The 12,870-nt window shown below is 41.4% G+C and overlaps 1 protein-coding gene across 2 annotated transcripts in view; it reads left to right on the top strand.

Annotated features, from left to right (window-relative positions):
• Window positions 1–12,870, top strand: part of LOC106560819 (N-terminal EF-hand calcium-binding protein 2) — a 151,234-nt gene that overhangs the window by 120,637 nt on the left and 17,727 nt on the right. Inside the window, exon 9 of one of the 2 annotated variants that reach the window (XM_014124147.2) lies at window positions 7,284–7,340. The exons of the other annotated variant lie outside the window; for it this stretch is intronic. Within the exon in view, the coding sequence (XP_013979622.1) occupies window positions 7,284–7,340 (57 nt within the window). The remainder of the gene's footprint in view (window positions 1–7,283; window positions 7,341–12,870) is intronic. 2 annotated transcript variants of the gene reach the window in all.

Genomic DNA, 12,870 nt, shown 5'->3' with positions numbered 1-12,870 from the left:
CCATTATTAAAGTGACCAGTGATTCCATGTCTATGTATATAGGGCAGCAGCCTCTAAGGTGCAGGATTGAGTAACCGGGTGGTAGACAGCTAGTGATGGCTATTTAACAGTCTGATGGCCTTGAAATAAAATCTGTTTTTCATTCTCTCGGTCCCAGCTTTAATGCACCTGTACTGACCTCGCCTTCTGGATGATAGCGGGGTGAACAGGCCGTGGCTCGGGTGGTTGATGTCCTTGATGATCTTTTTGGCCTTCCTGTGACATCGGAGGCCGTAGGTGTCCTGGAGGGCAGGCAGTGTACCCCCGGTGATGCCTTTAGCAGAACACACCACCCTCTGGAGAGCCCTGCGGTTGCAGGTGGTGCAGTTGCCGTACCAGGCCGACAGGATGTGCTCAATTGTGCATCTGTAAAAGTTTGTGAAGGTCATAGTAGCCAAGCCAAATTTCTTCAGCCTCCTGAGGTTGTTGCACCTTCTATACCACACTGTCTGTGTATGGGGACAATTTCAGATCGTCAGTGATGTGTACGCTGAGGAACTTGAAGCTTTTCACTTTCTCCACTGTGGTCCCGTCAATGTGGATGGGGGCGTGCTCCCTATGCTGTCTCCTGAAGTCCACGATCAGCTCCTTCGTTTTGTTGATGTTGAGGAAGAGGTTATTTTCCTGGCACCTCTCTGCCAGGGCCTTCTTTTCTTCATTGTTGGTAATCAGGCCTACTATGATTGTGTCATCTGCAAACTTGATGATTGAGTTGGATGCGTGTGTGGCCAGTCATGGGTGAACAGGGAGTACAAGAGGGGGCTGAGCACGCACCCTTGTGGGGCCCCTGTGTTGAGAATCAGTGAAGTGGAGGTGTTGTTTCCTACCTTCACCACCTGGGGGCGGCCCGTCAGGAAGTCCAGGATCCAGTTTCATTCAGTTACCTTTGCTTTCTTGGGTACAGGAACAATGGTGGACATATTGAACCAAGTGGGGACAGCAGACTGGGATAGAGAAAGATTGAAAAATGGAGTCATGATCTGATTTTCCAAAGGGAGGGCGGTGGAGGGCCTTGTAGGCATCCCGGAAGAGAGAATAGCACTGGTCGAGTTTCTTCCAGCGTTAGTACTACAGTCAATGTGTTGATAGAACTTCGGTAGCGTTTTCCTCAAATTTGTGCATATCCTTTAATTCTCAGCTACAATAAATGTGGCCTTAGGATATGTGGTTTGCATAATCTCCAGTGTAGTTCCTTGAGGGCCGTCATGGTATCGGCTTGAGGGGGAATATACACAGCTGTGACAAAACCAATGAGAATTCTCTTTGGAGGTAATACGGTCGGCATTTGATTGTAAGGTATTCTAGGTCGGGTGAACAAAAGGACTTGAGTTTCTGTACGTTATCAGAATCACACCATGAGTTGTTAATCATGAAACATACACCACCGCCCTTCTTCTTCCCCGGGAGTTCTTTATTCTTGTCTGCACGATGTACTGAGAACCCAGCTGGCTGTCTGGACAGGTGACAGTATATCTGGAGAGAGCCATGATTCTGTGAAACAGAGTATGTTAGTCCCTGATGTCTGTCTGGATGTAGACCCTCGCCCTGAGCTTGTCTACTTTATTGTCCAGGGACTGAACATTAGCGAGTAATATACTCGGAAGCGGTGGATGGTGTGCCCGCCTCCTGAGTCGGATTAGAAGTCCACTCCGAATACCTCTTCTCCGCCGGCGGCGTCTTGGAGCAGACTCTGGAATAAGTTAAATTGCTCTGGGGGGTGCGAACAAAGAATCCAATTCGGGAAAACTTATTCATGGTCGTAATGCTGGTGAGTTACCACCACTCTGATATCCAAATGTTATTTCCGGCTGTATGTAATAACACAAAAAAAAAACGTTCTGGGCTAATAATGTAAGAAATAACACACACAAAAAATGAAATACTGCAAAGTTGCTTAGGAGCTAGAAACAGAGCTGTTATGTCTGTCGGCACCATCTATTACCCACCAGCACTGACATTGAACAGCCCAGGCCTATATGAATTCTAGCTACTTCTGAAGCACATGTTGTGCCCTCGAAACTCATTTGTAACTCTGTAAATACATTTGTTTATTATAAAAAATTTAAAAATCTTCATAAAAATACTTATCATTGAAATTAAAAAGACATTTGTGGAAAATTAGGTTTCTACATTATGTAAAAGCACAAATTTGAGATGCATTACATTAAACATTGTACACTGCCTTTTTAAGAGTGTCAAGTTTGTGACTACAACATGCAAGTGATCAGTCATTCATTTATTCATTGCTATGACCATTGATCTCCTGAAGAAGCTATCCCTTTTCCATTCTTACTGTGTCCCCAAATGTTCGGATATACTACTGGTAAAGTTATCAGGTTGCTAGCTGGCTAGCTAATGAGGTAGTTAACTTGACTGAATAAGATGTAAAAAAAAGGTTTTTAAAAAAAGGTCAAGGGCCATAAAGTCCAAATTGTCTATATTGTAAAAATTCATGAAAATTCTTAATTTAAGGTTAGATTTAGGCTTAATGTTTGCAGTGTGGTTAAGGTTTAAAAAAATCTGATTTTAAGAAGATTAATTGTATAAATAAGTGGAGTTTATGACTTTGTGGCTGTGGGAATTAGTGACGACCTTTTAGAACGCAATCCGCAATAGGAAGATGGTGGAAAGGGAAGGGATGAGAGAAGAGAGTGAGGGAGAGCAAAAGAAAGAGACAAAGAAAGCAATTATAGAGCCCTGACATCCAAACTATTGCAATTCTTGCTATTTCTTTCACTCATCCCTCCCTCTCTCCCTTGCACTCTTCTTCTCCCTCATGCCCTCTCCCCTTCTCCACGCTGTCTTCCCTCACTCATTCCCTCAGGCTTTATCTGTGTGTCTCTCTCTCTTTCATTCTCTCTCCTCTCTCACTCGCTCCGCTCTTTGTCTCTCTCCGTTGCCCATGTCTTGTATGCAGTGAGCATGGTAGACTAATGGAGTCTCCAGTTAATTCTGTTGTATCTGGCAGGCAGGCAAGTTCTTATTGCAGCAGCTAAGAATAGCTGAACAGTTTTATTCCACGCTCGATGAAGCGCCCCTGAGAGAACAAGGAAGGTACTGTCAGATCCCAGTGAAGATTCCTAAAAGGAGGATTTTTAGGTCTTCCTAGGGAGACCTTCTGTGTCACAGGGCTAGTCAACTGTACTGCACGTCTGGCGGGATGGATTTGGTGGAATCAGACAAACGTTCCCTCACAGAAAATATGTATTCGCAGCGGGCTGCGCTGTTTGCCACAAGTGCTTATTATCCATGTTATGGGAGAGGGGCTGTACACATTTATGGATGTGGAAAAAATGTATCACAAAAGTGTTTCGAATAGAGTGAGAATCTTGTTTACTGGATGCCGGTATGACTAACATGCATTGCACAAATTGAGTTGTCTTCTGTCTCACGAGATCAAAGTAGTAGTCCCCTCAGCTATGTCCATGCTATCTCCGTCTGTGATTGTAGTCATGAATGTACTTTTCTGGATTTCTCCTTCAAACCAGGCATATGCTTTAAATTTGTTAGTCCCATACATTGTGACTTATTTGCACACACTGAATGCCCTGATTGCTATAGTTATGTCTGTGTCACGAGCGGAATGAACAGTTTAAGGAGTGAGTCAAACGCAGGAGACTGAGGTCCGTTGGAACAATTTTAATTTAATAAATCTACGGGTAACCTTCACCACGCTGGGAGCATAACAGTCCGAAAAATGGACAAAAAGAAGCTCCGTTCAAAAGGCAGACGGGGCGCAGCCCGGCAACCCTAATGCCTAGATAATAAAAGTAACACCACACGTAACAACGAACAATCCCGCACAAAATCCTAGCTAAACACAGACAGACTAAATAACCCCCCCACTAATGACAAAACACAAAACAGGTGCAAACAAAAACCAGACATAACTAATAGACACTGAAACACAGATCGGTGGCAGCTAGTAGGCCGGCGACGACGACCGCCGAGCGCCGCTCGACCGAGGAGAGGCGCCCCCTTCTGTGGATGTTGTGACAGTCTGATCTAGTCATTGTATATTTTTAGCGGGATGATTTTAACCAGAGGTGATATTGCTACAGATGAAGGATCCTAATTTGATCACTATTTTGTTGCTGAGAATTTTCCTGCACAGCAGGAAAATACAAACTTGTAGTGTATTTTCAATAACCAAAAATATAGTATTTTCACCTTTTTGAAACTGGTGTATAAAACCGGAAGTAAAAGATACAAAGAAGAAACTTAATATCGAGAAGCATAGAAATAGCGCACAAAGAACAGATCTGCCGCTTCTAAGACTAGCTTTCAACGAGAATGAAAGATCTATAACTCACATGTCTATGTGAATTTGGTCGGGTCATTACATATTGCAGCCTTAATTATAATCCACATCATAATTCACACTTCCTGTTGCTGCAGGATTATTTTTCTGCTGTAATTTAGCAGACTGGCTCAAATTAAGATCCTACATGTCACGGTTGTCTTCGTCCTCTGATGATATAACGAAATCGTCATCGGAAAATGTGGACCAATACGCAGCAGGTACGTGTATGCTCATCTTGAGAATTTATTTACTTCAAAAAATGAACGTACAAAAATCACAAAACAAAAGAACGAACGAACAACTACAAACAGTCTGGCTAGCATAGGCTCAACACAGAACAATCACCCACAAATCACAAACACAAACACACCCTAATATATGGGACTCTCAATCAAAGGCAGATAGACAACACCTGCCTTCAACTGAGAGTCCCAACCTCAATTAACCAAACATAGACATACACTCACTAGACTCCACATAGAACTACCTAGACATAAACCAAAACCCGGAAATACTAAACCAAACACCCTTTTAACAAACACACCACCCCGAACCACATAAAACAAATACCCTCTGCCACGCCCTGACCAAACTACAAAACAATTAACTTTATATACTGGCCAGGACGTGACACTACATCTGTACAGTATCTGGTGCTGTATGAAAGATAATCCAGGGTCTCAACCCACATTCAGACACATCTGCGTTAAGTCTGTTCATCATTATGCACCAATGTACACTCAGTAAGACATTTGTCAGAAGGAAACTGCTTTACAATACAGTGTTTCACTCCACTCCCATCGGATAGATGAGAGTAGCTTCAGAAACACCACAGAATGTGAATTTTACATGAGTTTTCAATAGTTGCAGTCCATAACTTACTCATCACAGTTTGTCTCATGTAATGTATTGGTTCTGTCTTATGTGGCCTCCTGTAAACTAGATTTCAGATGAATAGGCCACAGAATGCCTGCATTGCTAATGCCATTGTAACTTTACTCAGTTGATCCAGGCCACTTTCTCCTATCACTGCTTTAAATTCTGCTTTAAATTCTCAGCAACAAAATAGTGATCAAATTAAGATCCTTCATCTGTAGCAATTTGAGGGCTGCTGGAGAAAGAACGCATGCTGGTGCTCCAGTTGCCACGGTGATTGAGGCACTTATAATGACACAACGGGGAAAGGAAATGATGCTTCCTGCACCAGCAGGCGAGCACTCTACAGAATTCCACAGCATTCTACAGACAACAAGAGCTCTGATGACAAGGATCCTACACACATCTGGAATGGGCTTGAGGTCACCTCTGGTTAAAATCATCCTGCAGATGACATACAATGACTAGATCAGACATAACTATAGAAATCAGGGCATTCAGTGTGTGCAACTGAACCCAAAAACGATATTTTGGTTTTGGTTTCATTAGTCCGTTGTTGATATAGTCCCAAAATGTTTTCTATGTCATCAAGTTTTCAAGATATATAACTTTCTAAGTACAGAAATACAGCCGGTAGGATGCTGTCTTTCCGTATTTTGAAAGTTATACATTTTGAAAACTTGATTGCTGACATTCAACACATTTTTGGGACTATGTTATCAATGGACTAATGAAACAAATACCAAAATATTGTTTTGGGGTGTTATTTTCCTTTATTATGTGATTGGAAATATAGCTCTGTAATACAGTGATGGGTTTTTCTGGGCTTGACATTTTCCTGCAGTCGGAGATGCTCATCTCTGATTAAGATCTCTGTGATTCTATATTAAATGGTTTATAAGGCCGTTCCACATTATACTATATGATAGCTACCCTCTCTGCAGTGTAACATTTTCCTCAACAGATCTGTGAGTATATTAGCTAGCTAAGCGATATAGCGTGTCACAGTATCCAAGACAGATTTCTGCTCAAATAGAAAGCAAACATTTCCTTCATTTATTGCCTACCTCATGCCTTTTGCACACACTGTATATAGACTTTCTTTTTTTCTACTGTGTCATTGACTTGTTTATTGTGTTATTGGCTTGTTTATTGTTTACTCCATGTGTAACTCTGTTGTTGTCTGTGTCACACTGCTTTGCTTTATCTTGGCCAGGTCGCAGTTGTAAATGAGAACTTGTTCTCAACTAGCCTACCTGGTTAAATAAAGATGAAATAAAAGATTAACAAATTACATAAAAAATCTGTTCTAGAAACAAATAGGGGGATAGTTTGACAGTTTGAAGGGAACTCCATTGTTAACTGTAATAAAGAGGTAATAAAGCAGCAATAAAAGTATAATTCATGACCACCTTAGTTACTGCAGTTTTTATTAACTTCTCAACTAATAGCTAACTACTGGAACTACACACTACTTTTTTAGAAAAAATTAAATACAGATGAAGTAAGCAAGAGTTTCCTTTATTTTTCGGCATTAGACCTGCCTAATTCTAACTTTTTGTGTTTTATAGGCTAAATTACACATTCTGTTAACATCTGACTCCAGAGTGAACTGTTCTTGCAATTTGTAGTCTATGACATTTTAGATAATATGATCATTTTTCACTAAGTAGTTTGGATGTAGTTAACAACTTTTTCAAAGTAAGTTTAGTTAAGTAAAGTGTATTTTTATTAAGGGTAGCTGTAGTGTAGCTTAACTTATTTCAGTGTGAAGTCATTGGTAGCTTGGTAAACTACATTTTCAGAGTAGCTTCCCCAAACACTGATATTCATTCAGCTTAGTGATCAATTGTCATCAGAACAGTATCAAGGCAAGTCTTGAGTCGGATTAAAAGAAACATGCATTATTTCTGTACAATTGCAAATAAGAAATATGAGGTGGAAAAAAACCTGCCCACCTGGGTGTGTGCAGTGCAGAGTAGGGTGCCTCTGTTCCACTGTTCCAGTGCAGTTTAGGCTTAACACTAATCCACTTGTGGTTCTTGTGTTTTGGTTCTTGTTGCAGACAGTTTGGTTTGACCTGCATCAGAGGCTAACAGACACTGATGGCACAGCCAGCGCAGTAAGTAGCATATTTATGCCTGAGAGCCTAGTAGGGGGGCACAGTTTGGCTGTGGCACTGCGGGGGGTTTGCTGCTCCACCCCTAGCTACCCCTCACTACCCCTCACGACCCCCAAGCTGGGAGCTCCATTCTGAAGCTCCCAGCTTGCACAGAGAATCATTGGCATCTCATATCCACCTCCTTTCAAGCAGAAAGCAGCCAAGAAGATGACTTATCTCCCTGCATGAAAAGCATGAGTGCATGTTATTTATCTTTTCTTATCAAAGTGGTCAGACTCAGTGCTTGAGTTCAAATTAAGTATTTTAAGTGCCTCCCATGGGTGGTTATTTGACCCTGAAACCTCTGGGCAAGCATACATTCTGTTCATATTGTTGTTATGGCCTCATGCTTCCATATTAACAATTGTTAAACAGTTTGAACAGTTTCCTACAGTATAGCTAAGTTATTTATCTTTCAATCCGAAACATGCTTAACAAAAAAACAAAATACTCATATGTCGCTATACAGTTTGTGTAGTCTGCAACAAGCATACTCTCCAAATGCCAAAATGGTATTATGCTCTTATGACCCTTTCATTATTATTTTTTACTGAAGAGACAAAAGTTTCTCCATCTGGTTCTTGAAATATATATCCCTCCGTCAGCATGCCTGTATGAGATGTGGATGCAGTGGCCTGTAGAACTGTCACTATGAGTAAGACGGAGAGATGGCAGTTCACACAGGGACAATCAGAGGTCTGATGGATCTGAGGAATAATATAGGGACTGGTGTCTTTATCTGAGCATCAGTGCAGTTCCCCTGCTCACTCCTAGGGTCCTACTGCAGCAGTCCACTGGCAGCACCTGCTCTGAATCTGAACCAAGCCGCCCGGAACCTGCCTCTGATTGACTTCTGCCTTATTGATGCTTGAGGGATCCAAGCAAATTGAATCATTCCTTTTCTCCCATGAATCATTGTCAGCGTCTAGAGCTATCATTTGCTCTCACAAATAGGATTAGAGCAGGCTTCACCTGTCAGCTGGGCCAGTCTGATTGGTGTGGAGCTGCATGTGCGCTTGTGTGCCCAACGCTCAATGGGGGCACATTAGTAGGCCCGACGGGTATTCTTAAAGTGGGAGAGAAGATTGAACCTTTTGACCCACCATACTCTCAGCAGGGTTTTCTTAGTGCTGTGAGCACTACTGCAAGTGATTCACTCAGCATACAATCAAGAATAGAAAGATTGAATCTAAAGTCATGTTTTCTACAACAGCACGCACAGTAGAGGTGCCAGAGTTCACCATCCACATTTGAAATGCCTTGAAATAGCTTACTGAGTATCCTTGCTTGCAATTGCTCTTAGAAAGCATTTTGTATGGCATTTTGATATTAATGCGGTACCATTGCTGTATGTGTATTATGCAGTGTTCCTTAATGTAAATGCCTGACTCGTTCCAGTAATTTCACCGTCCTCTCCAGCACCCAGGTCACACATACACTACTGTTCAAAAGTTTGGGGTCACTTAGACATTTCCTTGTTTTTGAAAGAAAAGCACATTTTTGGTCCATTAAAATAACATCAAATTGGTCAGAAATACAGTGTAGACATTGTTAATGTTGTAAATGACTGTTGTAGCTGGAAACGGCTGACTTTTAATGGAATATCTACATAGGCGTACAGAGGCCCATTATCAGCAGCCATCACTCCTATGTTCAAATGGCATGTTGTGTTAGCTAATCCAGGTTTATCATTTTAAAAGGCTAATTGATCATTAGAAAACCCTTTTGCAATTATGTTAGCACAGCTGAAAACTGTTGTTATGATTAAAGAAGCAATAAAACTGGCCTTCTTTAGACTAGTTGAGTATCTGGAGCATCAGAATTTGTGGGCTCGATTACAGGCTCAAAATGGCCAGAAACAAAGAACTTTCTTCTGAAACTCGTCAGTCTATTCTTGTTCTGAGAAATTAATGCTATTCCATGTGAGAAATTGCCAAGAAACTGAAGATCTGGCACAGCGCTGTGTACTACCCCCTTCACAGAACAGCACAAACTGTCTCTAACCAGAATAGAAAGAGGAGTGGGAGGCCCCGGTGCACAACTGAACAAGAGGACAAGTACATTAGAGGGTCTAGTGGCAGCTGGCAGCTTCATTAAATAGTACCCGCAAAACACCAGTCTCAACATCAACAGTGAAAAGGCAACTCCGGGATGCTGGCCTTCTGATCAATTTGATGTCATTTTAGTGGACAAAAACAAATGCTTTTCTTTAAAGAACAAGGACATTTATAAGTGACCCCAAACTTTTGAACGGTAGTGTAGATGTGAGTAGGGTCTGATTATTAGCTCTTTGATATCCCTTAGTCTCTATTTAATGACATGATTCCAATGTATTGTGCCACAGCTAATGATGCTCAGGCTTCTGTTTTCTTGCTGTATTGTGATTTTCAATAGTCAAGCATTTCCATTTTACATATTGATTGCCTGCTTAGAAATTGCAATGTTTTGTACATGTTTGCCTAGAGGGGGTGGCAATGTTGGAAAATATTTGTTATTTACTTTTATTTACATAAAATGGGGGTGTGATGCATGCCCTCAAGAAGCACTCGGTATGCAGCAACCCCATTATTGACACTGATTTATCTGGTTTGACTGTGAGGAAAACAAAAGGCCAGTCTGCCTTACCTGAAAGACCACACTGTATTTCTCCTTCCATTATCCAGTTCAGAATGATATACTGTACCTGGGACAGAGCAGTGCTGCAGACCTGTTATCTGACCTAACTTCAGCCAGTACAGCGGATACTGTGTATAGCACTGACCACAGTGGTACTTCTGACTGACCTTTTTCTCCCTTGGTGCAGCCTGGGTAGTACATATACTCTCCAATTGTTTGTTCCATAATGTGAAACTCAACAGCTATGTGGTGACGAAGCGGAGCGTTAGAGGGACTGAGCAGTAGTTTTTGCTCACTGTAGCCTTGTGGGAGTGACCAGTGCTCAAACATGCACTGTCTCCATCGGGAGAGAGTCAGTGTGTGAACGCATCATTGCTCTTGTACATCACACCACAGTGTATCTATTGTGTCAGCAGTTTCTTTAAGGGTTTCAAATGCATCTTCACAGTTGTTAATAGTCTCCTAGACCACACACAGCTTTATTTTATATTGGCAGACCTGAAATCACTGGCCCTTGTCGAAACAACCACTGTGCCATGAGGGATGGGGAGAAAGGCACAAGGAGAGAGAATCATTGGAGAAAGATATGCAGCATTGCTCATTTGGAGGGTGTTATGGTGCGAAGGGATGCACCACTGCAGAAAGAGAATTGTCTCTCTAGGACAGGGATCCCCAACTGGCAGCTTATGGGCCGAATTTGGCCCACGGATGGTTTTATTTGGCTCTCCAATATGTTTTTCTTTTTATATTTATTTTTATTTCATTAATGGACATAACATATTGTAAAAACACCAGGAAATCAGCTCCAAGTGATTTTAACTTTGGAAATCTGTTCCCATTTATTCCCATGCATGATATAGACATACAGTGCATTTAGAAAGTATTCACACCACTTGACTTTTCCAACATTTTGTTGAGTTACAGCCTGAATTTAAAATGGATTACATTTTGTTTTGTTTTTTTGTCACTGACCTACACACAATACCCCATAATGTCAAACTGCAATAATAGTGTTTTACATGATTTCTGAATGACTGCCTCTGTACTCCTCAGTCGAGCAGTGAATTTCAAACACAGATTCAACCACAAAGACCAGGGAGGTTTTCCAACGCCTCGCAAACAAGGGCAGCTATTGGTAGATGGGTAAAAAAAAAGTTAAGTTATTGATTATACTTTGGATGGTTTATCAATTCACCCCTTTCCAATACAAAGATACAGGTGTCCTTCCTAACTCAGTTGCCGGAGAGGATAGAAACCGCTCTGGGATTTTACCATGAGGCCAATGGTGACTTTAGAAAAAACAGTTACAGAGTTTAATAGCTGTGATAGGAGAAAACTGAGGATGGATTAATAACGTTGTTGTTACTCCACAATACTAACCTAATTGACAGAGTGAAAAGAAGGAAAATCGGCCAACGGCTGAATCCCGAGTGGCGCAGCGGTCTAAGGCACAGCATCTCAGTGCAAGAGGCGTCACTACAGTCCCTGATTTGAATCCAGGCTGTATCACATCCGGCCATGATTGGGAGTCCCATAGGGCGGCGCACAATTGGCCCAGCGTCATCCGGGTTTGGCCGGGGTAGGCCGTCATTGTAAATAAGAATTTGTTCTTAACTGACTTGCCTAGTTAAATAAAGGGGGGGGGGGTATTCTCCAGTTTCCATGTTAACGGTGCAATTCTGTGATTCCCCTCTGAGTTCTCCCCCAACTTCTTCCATACCCCAACATTCCCGTACATACATTCAAATTCTCTTTCACACACACCCTCATATACACAGCCATGCACTATTATCTCATGATATATTCAATTCCTTACTGCCTTCATTATTCCATGTATGCCTGCATGTGTTCGTGTGCACACATATGCCTACATATAGATATTGCCCTGAGCCATACGCACACACAAACCCTTGTACAATCACACACAAACCCACAGACAGACAGACAGACACAATAATGTAGGTAATAAAGAGAGAGAAGGGGGATGAATGGATGGATTTTAATACTGCCATTGATAAGGCCTCTTGTATCTTTATTGCAGTGGTGGTCAAAATATTTCCTATCAAACTAGCTTATAGAGTCAATAACCATTTGTGAAATGTCCCCATTTTCACATCCAGTAATGACACTTTATAGATCTCCCCACAGACAATTACTATTTTATGGAAACTCATGCTGAGATACACAGTTACAAGGATTTCTAGTTTTGTTTGAGTTTTTGTCTGTGCCACACGCCGTCTTGTTAAAACCAGCCTAGATGACAAATGAAAGGCACAAAATTGAATCAACTTTAATTTAGCATGATGGGCCTAGCCCTTATTTTAGGCAGCCTGGTAAATGCTGCATGTGTCTTGGTAATAGTTGATTTATTCTCCAAGTGGAATGGAAGAGGAAATGTAATAATATTGCTCTGGTTTGAGGTAAGATGGGTAATTTACTGTTTCTGATTGAGTTTTGAGTTTATCCGTTTTTTGCCCATTTATTGCCTTGGCCCAGAGGGGATGATAACTGTGGTTTGGAATGGTCCTGTCAGACAGGAGTTTCTAATGGCTTCAATTAGTTTTTATCTTTCCCACCTGCTGAAGCACCACATGTTGGACTCAGCTGCTAGCTAAATAATGAAGAAAAACAACCAACTGTAGATTTAAGCAGTTTGATTGTGTTGTCACAGTCTCTATGTCACATATCAGAATAATGTTAGGCATCATTTAAATTCATGTATTGTATAGCAATCACCGAATCAGTGACATAAATACATACAGTATATTATATAAATTATACATTTTTCAAACAGAAAGAACATGATTTAATGACAGGAGTTGGCGCAGGACTTAGGGTTGTGGTTGAGGCTAGGGTTAGTGTTGAACCAGGATGT

This window comes from Salmo salar, chromosome ssa10 (genome assembly GCF_905237065.1).
Source record: "Salmo salar chromosome ssa10, Ssal_v3.1, whole genome shotgun sequence".
NCBI classification, from domain to species: domain Eukaryota; kingdom Metazoa; phylum Chordata; class Actinopteri; order Salmoniformes; family Salmonidae; genus Salmo; species Salmo salar.
The sequence above is the reverse complement of the archived record's forward strand: the minus strand, read 5'-3'. Positions and strand labels throughout refer to the sequence as shown.